Source organism: Dendrobium catenatum, unplaced genomic scaffold (genome assembly GCF_001605985.2).
Source record: "Dendrobium catenatum unplaced genomic scaffold, ASM160598v2 fragScaff_scaffold_1220, whole genome shotgun sequence".
Lineage (NCBI taxonomy): Eukaryota > Viridiplantae > Streptophyta > Magnoliopsida > Asparagales > Orchidaceae > Dendrobium > Dendrobium catenatum.
The window spans coordinates 9,472,647-9,491,211 of record NW_021319682.1 but is presented as its reverse complement, the minus strand read 5'-3'; the positions used below and the strand labels follow the sequence as shown (position 1 = coordinate 9,491,211).

The window sequence follows — 18,565 nt, the reverse complement described above, 5'->3', positions numbered from 1 at the left end:
TAGGGTAATTTGGCTTGTACTGATGCCCAAATCACCTAAAACTGCTAATAAACAAACTCTACATTCGTTAAATCAGCAAAAAAAAAACTTAATTTCTACAAGTTTGCATGAATAATTCCTATAATTGAATTGTTAGATTGGTCCATTGTACAAGTCCAGACGGTCCACACAGGACTGACTCGTGCGAAACAAGCGGAGAGTTCCGCCTCCTATATGCAGGAGCCGACCGCCCAGTTCTGACAAATCCTTTTAGAAAGGTTTTTGAAATGAGTTGGGAGAGATTTGAAAGTAGAGGCTGTTTAAATATTTTCTTTTGAATTGTATGCATTAAATAATTTATTTTTCTAGGGTTAAGACATCTTGAATTTGGCTGAATTTGAAATCTCTTAGATTTAGGTTTCCTTTGGGCTCTAGCGGCATCTAGAGATTTGAAAGAGAAAAATCCTCCCCTCGAATAGAGGATCAATTGTGTCTTGATATTTTTCGTTTCCCTTTTATCAAATAATACAAATTATCTACTGTTTCGTGGTTTTATGTGGATTTTTGTGGAGAATTCTCGCTGTTTTCCAAAGATTGATAGGAAATACTTGAGATCAACAAGTATTTCCAATTATGAACCTATCAATATGTACGTGATTTCTTCAATAGATTTCAAACATCTTCTTCACAGTTGGGCTTATGAACATACATCCAAATCAATTTATGTTAGATATTATTCCAGATTTTTAGGATTGCTTCAAATTGTTGAAACAAAGGAGGAAGATCTTCTTGAGAGATTTTCTTGCAAGATAATAGAGAGGGAGAGAGGAGGAGGGAGAGGGACACCGCGAGCCAAAAAACCCAGCAATCTTTATTCCCTTGGCTTCAATGCCTAAAACAAACTAAAGCCTATTTATAGGCTCCTACAAGCTATACAAATAGCTCCACAAATGGCTACATATGCCATACAAAAAACATATACAAAAACAAACCTAAAATCTGGAATAATATCTAACAATCACCCCCTTAGTCCAGATTTTACAAAACAAAAGATAACCACTGTTCTTAAAGAACAGCCAAAGAACAACAACCCTGTCGATCTCCTCCGCCAACAGCGTCCACCGACAGTTAAAAGATTTCTCAAGAACCGATCAATCAACTTCTTGAGTTTCTAGCTCCACCTCCCGACAGATCTTCACCTGTCGCACTGCGTCCAACGCAGCCAATCGAGCACCCCTAGCCCGGCTTCCGCGCCTTGTGCATCCACCTGCACCCTGCTCCTCAGTGCCCGCGTCTTGCGCCTCCAGAGCGTCCAACGCTTTCAGCCCCGCGCCCGCGCCTTGCACCCATGTGGTCTGTCACCAACCACATCCTGCACGTATCCACCTGGCGGCTAGCCTTGCGCCTTCACCTGCGCTCCGCTCGTCACCAGTGCCCCGCGCTCCTATGCGATCTCCTTGTGCACCGCACGACCTCGCACCTCTAAGCGCTCCGCACTCCTGGCACTGCTCTCCAAGAACATGCCGACTCCACCTCAAAGATCCAATCCGATCTTTTTATCTCCCGGACTCCACCCGGAGTCAAAACTCCACCTTATTTCTTCAGCAGATCTTTAATAATAAAAACAAGAAGCTTAAAGAGAACAGCAGGAACCGAAAAAATGCCAGAGAACAGTGATAAAATCCCAAAACGAAACTTGATTCAAGATCATGCAAAAACTCCAGCCTTCGGTAACCCCACCGGACGCAGCTCCGCACCCCCGCAAGCACCCCCCCACACTGCCTTCCGCGGTTCAGCTTTCTTACTCTGGTCAGTCCGATCCAGCGGCCTCGCGTGCAAAGGTACTGGTTGTTTGCCTCTCATGCACAGGCAAATTCTGATATCACCATGATTCACGCGAACAAGCTCTGGATGTCGAGACCAAGATTGAAATCCGCAAAATGAGGCTTGCCTTTGATGGTCACCGCCTTGATTTCAAAAAAACATCGTAATGCCGTCGCCGGAGAAACAACGTAGCAGTTCCCAACTCCTTCCAAGCCACACAGCACGTCCGCCTTCTTGCGGCAAGAGTCCACCTAGCGTCCCGATCAAGATGCTTACCGAAGTCGCCTCCGGCTTCCGCCTCCGGTATTGGAACTCAGCTAGACGTCCAGCCTATTCGGCCGATCTTCCAGCCGACGCCCCAGCTACGTTTGCACGCGATCTGCCTTCTTTCCTTGATCTTGCACCGTGCTTTGCATGAATCTCTTGAGCAAGCATGTCAGCGGCACCGGCAGCCTCCACCTCCTCTCTTTTCTTGGATAGAACACATTCCTCCTTCAAGATTGCCACCAGGGCTCTGATACCAAATTGTTGAAACTAATGAGGAAGATCTTAAGAGAACTTCTTGCAAGAGATAGAGAGGGAGAGGGAGGGAGGAGCCAAAAATTCTGTAAACTTTATTTCACTTGGCCTCAACAGCATCCATCTGATCCCGAATTGACGTCGGCTTACCTCCGTTCAGAATATAGAATTACATAATTTCTGAGTTTGGCTCTCCCCTCTCCCTCTCTATCTCTTGCAAGAAGATCACTCAAGATCTTCCTCCTTAGTTTCAACAATTTGGTATCAGAGCCCTGGTGGCGATCAAGGAAGGAGGAAGGTGTTCTATCCAAGAAAAGAGAGGAAGTGGTGGCTGCCGGTGCCGTCGACGTGCTTGCTCAAGCGAATCGTGCAAAGCACGTTGCAAGATCAAGGAAAGAAGGCATTAGACATACGTAAGAGGTGTTGAGGCTTGGTTTTGACCGGAGAAACTGGAGGTGGTCCGGAGCGTTCCATGGATTCTTGATCGGGATTTTGGATCGGCCGAACAGGCCGGACGTCCAGCGGGGTTACCGGAGGCAGGATCAGATGGAAGTCGTTGAGGCCAGATTTTTTTGCTTGATCTTGAATCAAGTTTCAATTTGGGATTTTATCCCTGTTCTTTGGCATTTTTTTTCGGTTCCTGCTGTTCTCTTTAAGCTTCTTATTTTTTTACTGTTGGAGATCTGCTGAACGAATAAGGTGGAGTTTTAGACTTCAGGTGGAATCCGGGAGACACTGAGGTAGTGTCGGCTGTTCTTGGAGAGCAGTGTTGAAAGTGCGGGGCGCTTGGAGGTGCGAGGTAGTGCGGTGCACGAGGAGGCCGCATAGGAGCGCGGGGCACTGGTGACGAGCGAAGCGCAAGTGAAGGCGCAGGGCTCGCTGCACGAGTGGATACGTGCAGGATGTGGTTGGTGACATACTACATGGGTGCAAGGCGCAGGCGCAGGGTTGAAAGCATTGGATGCTGGCTGGAGGCGCAAGGCGCGGGCACTGAGGCGTAGGGTGAAGGTGGATACACAGGGCGCGGAAGCCGGGCTAGGGGTGCTTGGGATTGGCTGCGTTGGACGCAGTGCGACAGGTGAAGATCTGTCGGGAGGTGGAGCTAGAAACTCAAGAAGTTGATTGATCAATTCTTGAGAAACTTTTAATTATCGGTGAACGCTTTTGGCAGAGGAGATCGACAGGGTTGTTCTTTGGCTGTTCTTTATGAATAGTGGTTATCTTTTGTTTTGTAAAATCTGGACTAATGGGTGATTGTTAGATATTATTCCAGATTTTTAGGTTTGCTTTTTGTATAGGTTTTTTGTATGGCAAGTATAACCATTTGTGTAGCTATTTGTATAGCTTGTAGGAGCCTATAAATAGGATTTAGTTTGTTTTAGGCATTGCAGTCAAGGGAATAAAGATTGCTGGGTTTTTTAGCTCATGGTTTCCCTCTCCCTCCTCTCTCCCTCTCTAGATCTTGCAAGAAGATCACTCAAGATCTTCCTCCTTGGTTTCAACAATTTATTTAACCTAATTATAATATTCCTTAAAATTAATGAGCACTACATTATAATACGCTAATGCTATATTCTGATAATAACCAAATTTAGGATCACCCAAATGGTGAAATCAACTAAAGACTTTTCAAAATGATTTTTATTATATAGTATGACCTAACAGTTGAAATTCGTTATTATAAAACGAACAATCACAAAGCAAAGTTAACACTTGCCAATGACCTTTCCAACAAATTCCAAGAAAACATGAAAAACTTAGAGCATCAAAGAATCAAATGACAAATATGATTTGAACCTACTCAATTTCTCAAGCATCCAACAATAGCTCAGTTGAAAACTAAGTCAAGATTTTGTTTTATTGTAAAAACAGTAAAGAATACAGCAAAGGGTACCTAGTTTTCATGCCATTTTCTTTTTAAACTTCGCTTAGATATTGGCTCCATGATTCAAGTATCAGCCAGAAAAAGCCTCCTTTCAACTGTTGATTGCCACGAGCAACTTCAAAGATCTAATTGAGGAAGGCAACCACTCTCTACCTCCCTTTCATGGATGTCCCGCTCCCAATGCTCTCTCCCGCGCCAGAAGCCCTCCTGAAAATTCCTCTCATTCTTCCTCTCTATTCTTCGAAAGATATTCTGGGCGGACACCGGACAGGAGAACCATCCGGTTCACGTTCAGATACCGAGCGGTACCGAGTACCGCTCGGTATAAACTCGGTACCGGACGTGGCGCATTTTCATTGGGGGCTGGAATCCGGACAGATCTTCCTCCTTGGTTTCAACAATTTATTTAACCTAATTATAATATTCCTTAAAATTAATGAGCACTACATTATAATACGCTAATGCTATATTCTGATAATAACCAAATTTAGGATCACCCAAATGGTGAAATCAACTAAAGACTTTTCAAAATGATTTTTATTATATAGTATGACCTAACAGTTGAAATTCGTTATTATAAAACGAACAATCACAAAGCAAAGTTAACACTTGCCAATGACCTTTCCAACAAATTCCAAGAAAACATGAAAAACTTAGAGCATCAAAGAATCAAATGACAAAAATGATTTGAACATACTCAATTTCTCAAGCATCCAACAATAGCTCAGTTGAAAACAAGTCAAGATTTTGTTTTATTGTAAAAACAGTAAAGAATACAGCAAAGGGTACCTAGTTTTCATGCCATTTTCTTTTTAAACTTCGCTTAGATATTGGCTCCATGATTCAAGTATCAGCCAGAAAAAGCCTCCTTTCAACTGTTGATTGCCACGAGCAACTTCAAAGATCTAATTGAGGAAGGCAACCACTCTCTACCTCCCTTTCATGGATGTCCCGCTCCCAATGCTCTCTCCCGCGCCAGAAGCCCTCCTGAAAATTCCTCTCATTCTTCCTCTCTATTCTTCGAAAGATATTCTGTGTGGACACAGGACGGGAGAATCGTCCGGTTCACGTTCAGATACCGAGTACCGCTCGGTATAAACTCGGTACCGGACGTGGCGCATTTTCATTGGGGGCTGGAATCCGGACAAAATAATTTTTCCTACTTTCTTCAGACAAAGAAGCCCGTGCTCTCTCCCACTCAGTTTCGCTTGCTAGGTCTCCATTCCCTCATTGGGTTCCCTGCAGAAAGAATAAGAAGGAGACCAGCTACACAAAAGCTACACAACAACAAATGTTTAGCATAGAGAATAGCATAAAAAAGGTAATATATCCGGCTATAGGAAATAAACAACAGTAAATTAAAATTAAAGCTAAATTATTGAATGAAAAAAAGGCAAATCAAAGAAAAGAAAATTACCAAATGAAACTTGATTATATCAAGCCAGACTCTCAATAGTCAATCATTATTCTTCTTCATACAAAATACTACAAACAGAGAGGAGGAAGGAGAAGCACAACATATTTACATGGAACAAACAAGTCCAAGATAAAGCCGCAAATAAAGTTCTATTACAATGCAACGAAGATACTCTAATTTTATTTATTTCAGCATCATCACTATTATCTATGACTCTGATCATTCTTCAAGCACACAACCTAATATGCTAATAGCCACCCTGTATATAGGCATTTAACCGATTAAGCTCCTCTCTGTGCTCTGTAACAACTGCTCGCACAACATCTCCAATGGAAACCATGCCAAGCATTCCATTCTCGTTGATCACAGGAATGTGCCTAATTCGATTATCTGCCAATCAATCATTGAAGGGATATGATAACTTTTTTATTGGAAGTATACCATCTAAGGGATCCTTTTGGATTGCTGAAGATGAAAACAAGCTTTTGAAAATGATTAAATTTTCTTATTTTCATTCTTTTTTTGAATTTTTTAAAACAAAATGAATTTTGAACTCAGATAAACCCCTCAATGACTCATATAGGTTGTTTGTGAATAAAAACATAAGTTTTAGAAAATAACGATTTCATTTCAAAATGAAATCATTATATCCAAAGGAGTTTACAAACAAGATTGAATTCAAGCTATTCCTAACCAATTAGGAATTAAATGGATTTTAATTTTTTTTAAAATAGATTTTTGTTATAACTATTATAAACACAATTGACTTATGATCTTATAAAAAATAACAGCAACTAAGGCTTTCCAAAACTGTTCAGGTTCAGTAAAAGAAACTGTTATTTTAAGGTTACTAATATTCATCCGCAAATCATTTTAAAGACAGAACTTAGAGATTAAATTGGTTAGCCTACAATTACAACTATCTAGTAAAAACTTCTTCATTTAAGCAATTTAAGAAATATACTAATTCTTTTAATTACAATAACAAATCCAATGTAATTAATTATTTTTAATTAATTAATTATAAACTTTCCACTAACTATGCATGAAATATGACTAAATTATTCTTGTTACAAAAAAAAATATCATTTGATTATTGTTTCCAAAATGATAACCATAATATTTAAATGACCTATTACGATGAATAATAATCTTGCAAAGTATATCAATTTACTACAAAATTTATCACCAAAATCATTAAAATAAAATAAATAAATTCCTAAATAAAATCTACACAATCATGCAAACAATTTTTAACAGAATATATGTAAAAATTAAAAAATTAGTAATAAGAAACGAACACAAGATATTTATGTGATTTAGCGTGTTCACGCCTACATCCACGGAGAGAAAGAGAGGGCTTTTCTTTATTAAATTCACAAACAATTACATAACAATTAGTAAGATGTAAATATAAGTTAACTTTTTTAAAGAACTACACATCCTTTAAAAAAATAATTAAGAAAGGATACAACTTTATTTACTCTTACCAAAGCAAAAAAGAATAATAGCTCTTCTACCTGTAGTCTTCATTTAATTGGTTTCTCTTACAAAATAGTTGATCACCAATGATGCCCTAGCTTCTGTTGTTTGCATATAAGAAGCTCCAATTAGAAAGATAAAGCACAAAGTTCTTACCTCTCTCACTCCTCTAGATCTTCCTCTTGATTTAGTAAGAAGAAACAAGAAAGAACTGAAAGCTTTCCCCTTGAGCCCAAATCATGCTCGAATCTCTCTCTCTCTCTCGGCTCCACAATCCCAACCACTCAGTTTGCACCTTACCCCTCAAGAGCTGCTCGTTAATTAGATGATATAATTAACACTAAATAAACTTTCTTATACATGTTTTTGTTGCTAACAAATTTATCTCTTGTTTAGCCTAGCATGTAGCCTATCATGTTGTCATTTTCTTGTATTTTATTTTTCTTTTTATTTAAGCATATGGGGCTTAGCATTAGAAGGGTAATCGAGCAACTCTTGAGGGGTAAGGTGCCAACCAAGCAAGAGAGAGAGAGAGAGAGAGAGCGCGCATAAGGAGGCACAAATTCGGCTCTTTCTTGCTTCTTCCACCGAAACCAAGAGGAAGATCGAGAAGAGTGAAAAATGTAAGAATATTGTGTTTTACCTTTCCAATTGAAGCTTTTTTTTTACAACATTTCCAATTGGAGCCTCTTGTATGCATACAACGAAAGTTAGGGTATTGTTGGTGATCAACTATTTAGCAAGAAATCAGTTGGATGAATACTACGGGTAAAAAAGCTATTATTATTATTATTATTATTTTGTTTTGACTAGAGTTAACCAAATTTTATCCTTAATCTTTTTCTTTTAAGTATTTGTGATTATTTGAAAACATTAAACAAGATTTATATTTAGTTAATGGTTATGTAATTGTTTGTTAAGAACATACCCTCTCTTTCTCCCTATGGATGTAAGCACAAACGTATCGAATCACATAAACCTCTTGTATTCAATTCTTGTAGCTAATTTTAAATTTTTACATAAATTTTGATAATAATTATTTGCAAAATTTTGTAAATTTTGTTTAAGAATTTACTTATCTTGCTTTAATGAATTTGGATATAATTTTTGTAATAGATTATATTCTGTAAGATTTTTGTTCATTCTAATAGATCATTCAAATCTTATTATTATCATTTTGAAAATAATAATCAAATAGCATTTATTTTATTTGCAAGAATAATTTAATCATATTTTATACATAATTAGTAAGAAAATTTATAATTAATTAACTAGAAATAATTAATTATGTCATTGATTTGTTATTAAAATTTAAAAAAAGTAGTATAGTTTTTAAATTACATAAATTAAGTTCTCTTTAAGACAATTTATCGTGTTCTAATTTTAAGCAAACTAATTTGATATTTATGTTTTTTCTTCGAAGTGATTTACGGTTGAGTATTACTAACCTTGAAATAACAAGTTCTTTTACTCATGAACCCACTTAAAAGTCTTAGTTGTAAATTGTAATCATTTTAAAAAGACCCTAGATCAGTAAGGTTTGCAACAGTTATAACAATTTTCTAACTTAAAAAACCAAATGAGTTCTAAATATAATGATTTCAATTTTTACAAATGACTAAAAATTAAGTTATAGCTTTTTAAAAGGTATTTTTATCAACAAGCAACCAATGAACCCTCAAATGCAAGTAAAAACACTGATGCACAGTTCAAACCTGTCATGAGTTGCATGGCCTTTAGGGCTTTGGTATCTGGTGTCACAGTGATCAACTTATTCTGCCAAAATGAAATAACAAGGGTGACCAAATAGTAATTGGAAGGATCTAAAATTAAGATCTGAAAAAGCATAAGATTTTCAAGTAGAATGTCTCAAATATAAGTTTCTCAATCTATGTCAATTTGGGATGCGCTCTTCATAGTCTGTATAGAATGAATCATTCTAACTTTTTTATCAATTCAGTTGATATGAAAGAAAGAGTCATTCTAACAAAAACTTCTAAAGTTTAGCGATTAATGATTATTTGAGATGAAGATTTTCACCTCAAACAGGCTTTACAGTATAACTACCTCTTCAGTCATGATGTCGCCAACTTTAGTAGTCTTTGACGATCTTCCTTGAACAATAATTTTCCGAAGATAATCTGCAATAAGTCAAACAGAATTGATCACAATCAAGCTCACTCACTGAAGAATAGTTTGATAAACTAAAACAACAAAACGAAACCTTTTCATAGATCTAGCAATTAGTGCTTCTCACGGCTAATAGACAGAAGTGGCTATAAGTCAGGTTCATCAGAGAGAGTTAAGAAATGGAATAAACTGAGAATCGATTTCTCCATAAGATAGTGATGTCTCATGAAAATCAAGAAAAGATGAACATGCTCTGATAAACAGCTCACGTTTGTTGCAATTGAGTAGCTGGACCAAGGCGCAAAGCTTCCTTGGAAATTTTTTTGGTACTTAGTATCACTTTTCAGAGAAAATATTCTGACAGTGGTGCGGGCTCTTAGACACCTTTTATGGGCCAGTCAGAGCACAGCAGGACTTCGAAGGAATTGGGGCTTGGAGTCTAAATAACTGTGACAGGAAATATTTAAAAATGTCAAGCTACCTGAGCTGACTTGAGAACTTGCCAGACTGGAGAACCCAATCATGGCTGTTAATGATCAGATCTCAAGCTCAAAATCACCCAATCAGGCCTTCAGCCGATTCAAGTATGTTATAGACTGACTCGATCCAATCTCGATGTCAAACATACATGGCTCGTTTGCATTGAATAACAAAAAAAAAAGATCAGATCTCAATCTTTTTTTAATCTTCTAAGATAAATTCTTAGTTCTACATGCATGAATTCATACATATATACAATATATACACACATTTCAAACATAAATAAAGCCATAAATATATTTGCATATACACCCAAATAATGCTGTTAATGATCATATCTCAAGATCAAAATCACTCAATCCAACCTGAAGCCAATCCAACAAGTATGTTTATATTCTGACTTGATCCAATCTCGATGTCAAACATACATGGTTCGTTAGCTTTGAATAACAAAAAAAAATAGATTAGATCTCAATCTATTTTTAATCTCCTAAGATAAATGCTTAGTACTACATGCATGAACTCATACATATACACAATATACACACACATTAATTCAAATATAAATACGTACATACATATATTTGTGCATACATCCATACATGCATGCATAAACATTTCAATCCAATCTCAAGTTACCTCAATTTGATATAATCCTAACTCAACTCAAGTCTAATCGAAACCGAGCTAAGCTTGCTAACTAGCTCATCAATTTCAATCAAAGAACAATCCGAGCCAAGAAAATTGACCTGATTTTCAAAGCAATTTTTTATCTTTAAAACAAATACACATGCCTAAACCCAACTAAGACTCCTCACTTTTAGCACCACAATGAAAATAAGAAGGTCCTCAGTTTTGGAAGAGGTAAGTGATATAGTTTCTATCAGTTAGAGTGATGCATGACAGTTAAGGGTTTAGATTTTCTAATGCAATCAAAATGATACAATAAATGCAGTTTAAAATTTATATAAAAGAAATTAGAAGTCATCAACAACCACTAAATATACTACAACTTTCTTTACTTGCAAAACACCAATGATATGTAACGTTTGCTTAAATTTGAAAAAAACAACAAATATTTTGACACTTAAAAAAATAACTATAAAAGAAAAAAGTTGTTTCATAGTAACCAAAATCTCAATTATATAAAATTTAAACAAAAACAAGAAATCTAGCAAGCCAGAATGAGATATATAGAAGAAACTAGATAAAGAAAATACTTCGCCAAATAAAGAAAATTAAGGCCTCAAGTTAGTAGAAAAGATGACTTCCCCAGAATTAAATAGTCGCACATATAGCATGCTTGAAGGAATCACATTCAACATGCATACGATTGAAAGCAAGAATTAAAAAAAAATTATAGAATCAGAAGTTAACTTTATACACCAAACTCCGCTGTCAACTGCTTCTCATTGGCTCAAATTAAATGCCAAATATTATCATTAATACAACAATAAAATTCCCAAATAAACTACATGTTAAAAGCCATAAGAAACCGACACACATAACTGTGTTACTGAGTTATAGGAGCCGCACGCAAAGATCAGGCCGCAAGAACTGAATAATAGGGATAAGCACTATAGAAATCAGATGAAGAAATCAAACCCTTACAGAAATCACATTGCAAAAAAAAGGACCTAAATAAGACCCAAGCCTGCTACAAAACTAACAACTTAGGATAGACCCATTTAAAATAATATGATAATATAGTAGATAAAGCCAGTCATTTAAACTAAACCTAATGAACGCATTTAATTCTCATAGGCCATTATCATAGACACGTCCTAATAACTGAAAATAAAAAATTACAGATCAACTACTAGATAATAAAACTAAATAAATTTTGCTCAGCGCACCCATTAATTTTTCTATATTTTAGTCTAGTGTAAACTCGCACACATCCATTAATAAAGCGCCTTAAAGCCTCAAGCAGATACCCTGCAAATGGAACATGTGGGGCTAAAAAGCACCTAATAATCTGTGTAAGATAGTCAGGCTGATTTCAATTTCTATTGCTTAGACGGTTTAATATTAAATTCTATGACGCAGCCTAAATTGGGGGGGAAAAAATAGATAAATTCCCAGTTTCATAAATGAAAAACCTCATTGGTAAGAATTACTAAGAATAAATTTGTCATATAAAGACCATGCATTACCAAAAAATAAAATTTATAGTACCTCTTTCAGTAATAATTCCAGCAATCGCTTTATCTGCTCCAGGACTTAGCACCACCAGAGCTCCTACATTGTTCTGTGTCATCTGAAAGGAGTTTACTTCAACCGTCACTATCATGGAAACAAAGGAAGTGCAAGTTCTCAGACCCCAATAAAAAGTGCAGACTGATGAGAGGGAATATTTCTAGGTGAGCTTAGTTCAGAAGTCTTTTATATGCTGGGTGCCTGGGTTAATATTTTTTCTATGTATTGTTTTTGCATTGGTCGTGTATTAGTATCAATAATGCTGAATAAAGCACAGACCAAATATGCAAGAAAGTTTGAGCTAAGTCCGGCTAAAGTCTCCAGAGAGAGAGGGAGGGGGAGGTAATAAGAAGAGCAATCACTTTATGAGGCACTGAAGTAGTTTAAACCAAATGCATAAACAATCAAGAAATACATAGAGCTAAGCCCAGCTAAAGTCTCCAGAGAGAGAGGGAGTTAATAAGAAGAGCAGTCACTTTATCAGGCACTGAAATAGCTTAAACCAAATGCATTAACAATCAATAAAATACAGAGAGCACCAAGGAAAATTAATGAGAATAGAAAAATACTCACAGATTTCACAGCATCATACACAGTGTCCTCAGTAGAGCACCAGAGCCAGGACCCATCAGCACCTTTTCCTTTGGCATTCAAAACATCTGCAATCGTTGTACTCTCAAATCCATGCTCTTCTAGTTTAGTAGCAGCCACTGTCTCGGCTCGTGAAAATATAAGTGGCCGGGCAACTGGAGCTACAACACGTACATGTTTCAGGATAGAGTACTTGAGAATATTTCCATGTGAACAGATGGCCTGGTATATCCCTTGCATTTTCCCTAACAAAAACAAGTCAGATGTCAGGTTAAGTTCAAAATGATTGCACACAAACTACAGCCTTCTTTAAAAATTATGCAAAATAAAAGCAAAGCATGCATCTCCCAATGGCAATTTCAAAATAGATATTAGATAGTATCAAAACTAAAATATGAAAAAATTTCTTTGGTCTATCAATCAAACAAAAAAACATGTTTCTTACTTCAGTACAGCTATTACAACGAATGAGGAAAATTCACATGCAACTGTAAGAGTTGGTGGAAGAAATCCTAAAAAGGAACACATCTCAATTTTCTTTTGCTAGATTAATTCATAAAAACCTACTTTCTTACGAATGTGAAGGTCACTCAAATAAAAATTCAGCACTGAAACCAGAGCGCCATTTTTGTTTACCCTAAGTTGCCCTGCATTTTGAATCTGTTTAATAGCTTTCAATTTGCATGACATCAAAAACACCCCAAAAAAATAAATATACATACAAACCTAACAAACATAATAAATGAAAAATATGACAATTCCCAATCACCATTCCATAAAATGGTTCCATTACTCATATCCCACCTCCGCATGCCCTGCGTGGCATAGGTATTTAATGGCTTCAATTAGAGAGGTTTATTCCTAGAGAAATCACTTTTCAATATACCTGTCAATATTGGACCCGACCCGAAAATTTTGGGTTTGGGTTGACCCGAACCCGTCGGGTTGACACTAGAACCCGGGAATGACCCGAAATCCAATCCTGACCGGCCCTGCCCTCCTGCCCCGCGACCCCGCCTACCCCAGCTGCCCTGCTTGCCCCGCCTGACCAGCGGTCTGCCTGCCCTGCTGCAACGCGTTGCGTCGCGTTCGCGACTCCAAGCGTCGTGTCCGCTGTCCGGTTGACCCGCATCGCGTCCGGGTGACTAGCGTTACGTCCGCGACTCCGCCTGACCAACGGTCCGTGACTCCGCATGTCGCGTCGTGTCCGTGACTCGCATCGCCGACATCGCTGCCGCTGCCCCTTCAGCCGCCGGCACCACTGCCGTTGCTGCTGCCCTGGCTACCACGCTGTCCCTAAACCCTAAACGGGTCGGGTCGAGTCGGGGTCAGGTCCAGAAAATCGACCCGTTTGTAAAAATGGGTCGGGTTGACCCGAACCCGAATAGTGTCGGGTTAGTTCCGGGTTTGACTCGAACCCGACCCGTGACCCAAAATTGACACCCCTACTTTTCAATGGCCAAGTACAGGCACAAATCTTGACAAACTCAATATGTAGTCGTAAACATAATTTTTTCACCTTTTACAAATGGATGCCAACAACATACCCACCAGAAGACTAGTGTAAAAGGGCATGCAAAAAAACCACAATTTTATCAAAGATATACAGATTTCCATAATTTAATGCATCTGGCCTAATGGTAAGGGCTTCCATAGCAATGATTTCAGCCATTTCACCATAAGGATCTAATTAAGACAAAAAGCATACACATCATATAAGATTAGTTAAGCTTCCACGTATTCAAGTGTGCTTGAGAAAACAAAAAGTTCTAGTTCGGCCAGCAACTCAACTAAGGCTTCATTTGGGACGGTTTTCTTACTGCTTCTTAATAATAAAAAGTTGCATTAAGAAGCAATAAGAAAGTCGTTCCAAACAAAACCTAAGACATGGAAACATCTTTTTTGCAGAAAATGCCTCTGAACCAAATTAAATAGTCTACCGATGAATTCAATGTTAGTGCATTTCAAATACCACAGCATGATGAATATGATGCTTTTAAAATCTTTACCCTCTAATATCCTTTCTATTACAAGTTATGATCATAGCTTCGCCATTTAAAGTCCTTGTAAATTATAAATTATGAATTCCATCTTGATAAGCTAATCAGTAAACATTTACAAGCATGTTCCATTGTGAAAAAGCTTCAACCTAATTACCAGCTCACAATTACCAAGATCATGCTGCATCTCAAAAAGATTTTTTTTTTAGAAATCTCATTCCTTAACAATCCTAATGGCAAACATGAGCTCTATTCCAACTACTTGTGTTAGGCATTATACATATCTTTCCATCAACCAATCCATCAGTCAAGTTTTCTTTTTTTTCTTTCTACTTTAAGTTCGCCTCATCTACAAATTATAGAAATACAAATTGTCAATTATCGCCCCCTTCCCTAGATGGAAAACTACTTGATGATGCAAGAATTAAGGACTATACAACAAACAAAATATGCCCCAATTAATCATCAATCAATTCCATAAATCAGGATCAATATTTCAGCAATCAAATTGATAGGAAGCACTTGTAGATCTCAAGTATTTCCTATCAATCTTCAGAAAACAGCGAAATTCTCCACCAAAATCCACACAAAATAGGAAAACATTAGATAATTTGTATTATATGATGAAAAGGAAACGGAAAATAGAAAATAGCAAGATACAATTGATCCTCTATTCGAGAGGAGGATTGATCTCTCCCAAATCTCTAGACGCCGTTAGAGCAAAAAAAAACCTAAATATAAGAGATCCCAAATTCAACCAAATTCAGGATGCCCTAATCCTATAAAAACAAAGTACTTAATGCATACAAATAAAAAGGAAATCCCTAAACAGTCCCTACATTCAAAATTCCCTCTCAATCCCTCAAAAATTCTTCTTAAAATGCTTCGTCGCCTTTGGCGGCTCACGTGGCAAACGCAAGAGGTGGAGAAGTTCCGCCTCTGTTGAACGGGCCGGTCTCGTGTGGACCGGCTGGACCGGTCCATAACAATACTCCACTCCCAAAGATCCACCTTGTCTGAAAGGTGGAAAAATGACACCCTCCTCCATTCCTTCTTCATCACAAATGGTAAGAACTAGAAGAGTTATGTCCTTACACCTATGCCCCATCGTATACCTCTCGTCACATCTGAAACAGATCCCCTTTCGCTCTCTTCTCATGTAATTTTGTTTCTGTGAGCTTCTTGAAGTTATCTCCAGGTCTTCCTCCGGTAGTCTTCTCCTTCGAAGTCTCCCTAAGAGTACCCGGTGTTGGCTCCTTGGGTGCTAAAAAGGTGGTGGTCATCCTATACGAGCCTCCAGAATTGTTGCCTCCTACTCCTCTTTCCAGGTGTCTCTGATCCTCCACCAATTGATCTAGCTCCATAAACTCTCCCAAGTCCCGAGGTCTCATCACTCTGACTGCGGCACGGATCTTTGGTTTCAGTCCCTTCATAAAGTCCAGCGACGACCGATGGTTGGCAACAGCCGATAAATAGGAGGAAGTCCAACGACGGTCGGTGAACGGGTGGAAGTCCAACGTTAGTTGAGAAGAACTCTAGCGGCTGTCTGGAAGAAATCCGACGGCGGTTGGGAAGAACTACAGCGACAGTCGTGAATAACTCCGGCGGTGAACGATGGCAAGAGAGCTCCAACAACGGTTAGGAAGAACTACGGCGATGGTCGGGAAGAAACTCCGACAGCCGTCGGGAAGAACTCCAATGGCGGTCGGGAAAAACTCTGGCAACTGTCGGGAAGAACTCTAACGTTGGTCGATGGAAAGAGAGCTCCGACGATGTTTGGGAAGAACTCCGATGACGGTCGGGAAAAAACTTCGGCGGAGGTCGGGAAGAACTCTGACAGCAATCGATGGCAAGAGAGCTCCCCAAACTTTCTTCTTCTTTCTCCCCTCCCTCATGTGAAGAATGGAGGCCTATTTATAGTATTTTAAGAGTGTCATGCTTCATAAATATAGAGAAGATCGAGGGCATGTTGGGAGTGTTTCAATGGACGACTTATATTGATCCCCTTGATTGTGGAGAGTTTATCAAGCATTTGAGTGCCCAAATGATATCAGAATTAGGCAATCTTGGGCTTGTCGGATTCATCTTGTCAATCCGCTCGATTCAACGATCATTTGGTTATCCAATTAATGCTTTGAACCTCCAAATATGTTTTAGACTCTTGATTCGGACTTATTTGGGCTCGAATTAGACTGATTTTGGTATCGTCGGGTTCGTCTCCTTGAGATGCGCAATTTGACTATAAATTTACTAAAATTGCATATCATATGGTCCCAATTTTAATTTTTGAGGTCTCAATCTCATATTTACATCAAGATTCGTGCAGATCAAAATGAATTTTCGGTGACATATGAGGAATCTTGAACCTTGAGACTAAAAGTAGGGTTCGACCAGGACTTTTATAAAAAAATTCACCAAATGAATCATTGAGACCTAGCATCTGCCTCATCGTCTCTGCTCTGTAGGCTTAATCCATATATGTAGTAAGTAATTGCCATATTTCCACGGACAAAAGGGGATACAAAAATAAACGCATAACTTAGCTCATACCGCTACCTTAATATGCTCCTATGATCAAATGCCCCCAAAAAGTCAATGATCGTCGTTTACAAACAGCTCCGAGAGAGATCTAAGCCTACTTATTGCCAATCAAAACTAGCAAAGCATCTCCGCAGCAGCTTAAAACGAATAGATCGGAATAATCCGCAGCAAACTACGATACTTCACAGTAGAGCTCAGCGAGCGAACAAAAAAAAAGACTAAAAATTTAATGAACAAGAAGATTAGAGGAAGTTTTCCAAAAAAAAAATAAAAAGAAGCTCTTATTTCCTCCCGCTTACTTTTTTGCCTATCTCGAGCAGGATCGCGGCGGCGAAAGTTGAAGGGAAGGATTAGCGAGTGAGGTTTTTACAGCAGCTGATCCGACTTATACTCTCACAAGCAAAAAAAAGCTGTCCTTTTCCACTGTCGTCATTGCAGGCCACGTACCCGCCATTACTCAAATTTCTTCTTAGCAATTATAGCCATAATAACTCGATTTTTAACACTCAAATTCCACCCTCGGAAGACTCCGCTAGTTCACTAGTGGGTGTTACTGGGAACATAAACATGAATAAAACTTTTTTTTTTTTTTTTTTTGGCAAGAAATTGGTTGATTTATGACATTTTTTTGAGACATTTAGATCATTTAAGGCAAATTTATACACACAATGCATACACATAGACTCGAATCCTGAACCTCTTAGTTAGAAGTCTAAGCTCTTAACCAATAGGCCAAAGAGAGTTGTGTAATAAAACTAAAAAGTAAACTATAAAACTGACGGCCATTATTAATTTTAAAATCAATAAATGTTATTTTTTTAATAAATGTAGTATTTTTTAACTCATATGAATAAACTTTACGTTAGAATGTTTTGATATGTATACACATATTTAGAGTGGTTGGTGGACTAGCACTTTTGGGAACCCCCATAATGGATTCGAATCCCATCTACTAATGTCTTGTACCTTCAGTGGGACAAAGTATGTGTGAGTCTGATATTGAGAGATGACTTCTATTTGAAGTGACAACGAAAATGAGCAATTATTACGTCAGGTCACCCGACGCGTCCAGAGATCAATAACCACGTCACCTGAAACTCGGTATTGAGCACTCGGTATTGCTCGGTATACGTCCGGATTTCCGATTTTTTGTCCGGACGTAATAATTACTCCAACGAATAGATACTCCCTTTCTTTTATATATGTGTACATATAATTTTTTTTTCATGATTAATATTTCAAAAAAAATTACTCCCGCAAAAGAAATTTTTTTACATCACATTGATAGTAACCTTTTTCTTAAAGAAAAAAATAATAAAATAAAAAATTATATAAATAGGTCTTTATAATTTTGATATAATTATAATACATATTTTTATAAAAATGCCGCATAATTTTCAACCTACCTTGAATTTATGGCTAAAAGAATGTCTTCCGACAATATCATTCTGATTAGAGAATTATTTTATGACTTTCTTGCGATTAGAAAGGAATATTTTTTAATCCAAAACTTGATAT

At 37.7% G+C, this 18,565-nt stretch overlaps 1 protein-coding gene across 3 annotated transcripts; it reads right to left on the bottom strand.

Moving 5' to 3' along the window:
- Positions 1-4,215: 4,215 nt before the first annotated feature.
- LOC110101287 (CBS domain-containing protein CBSX3, mitochondrial-like) lies at positions 4,216-17,443 on the bottom strand. 3 transcript variants are annotated; one of them, XR_003702286.1, is made up of 7 exons: positions 17,347-17,443; positions 12,489-12,751; positions 11,895-11,976; positions 9,174-9,247; positions 8,822-8,882; positions 5,329-5,446; positions 4,216-4,558 (listed from the first exon to the last, which is right to left on the bottom strand). XR_003702286.1 is itself a non-coding variant. In XM_028699223.1 (6 exons), exons 2-6 carry the CDS (start codon positions 12,744-12,746, stop codon positions 5,406-5,408), a joined length of 516 nt encoding a protein of 171 aa, XP_028555056.1. In that variant the 5' UTR covers positions 12,747-12,751; positions 17,347-17,443; the 3' UTR covers positions 5,286-5,405. The 3 variants fall into 3 exon arrangements, 2 of the variants coding, with proteins under 2 accessions (XP_028555056.1, XP_020684785.1); XM_028699223.1 differs by lacking the exon at positions 4,216-4,558 and having other exon boundaries at positions 5,286-5,446; XM_020829126.2 differs by lacking the exons at positions 4,216-4,558; positions 5,329-5,446 and adding an exon at positions 5,612-6,014 and having other exon boundaries at positions 17,347-17,442.
- Positions 17,444-18,565: the final 1,122 nt, after the last annotated feature.

Coding starts and splice junctions, on each gene's coding strand:
- LOC110101287 (XM_020829126.2), bottom strand. CDS start 12,746: ATGCAAGGGATATACCAGGCCATCTGTTCACATGGAAATATTCTCAAG. Junction 11,977..12,488: donor TGTATGATGCTGTGAAATCT/GTGAGTATTTTT, acceptor AACTCCTTTCAG/ATGACACAGAACAATGTAGG. Junction 8,883..9,173: donor GCGACATCATGACTGAAGAG/GTAGTTATACTG, acceptor TCATTTTGGCAG/AATAAGTTGATCACTGTGAC.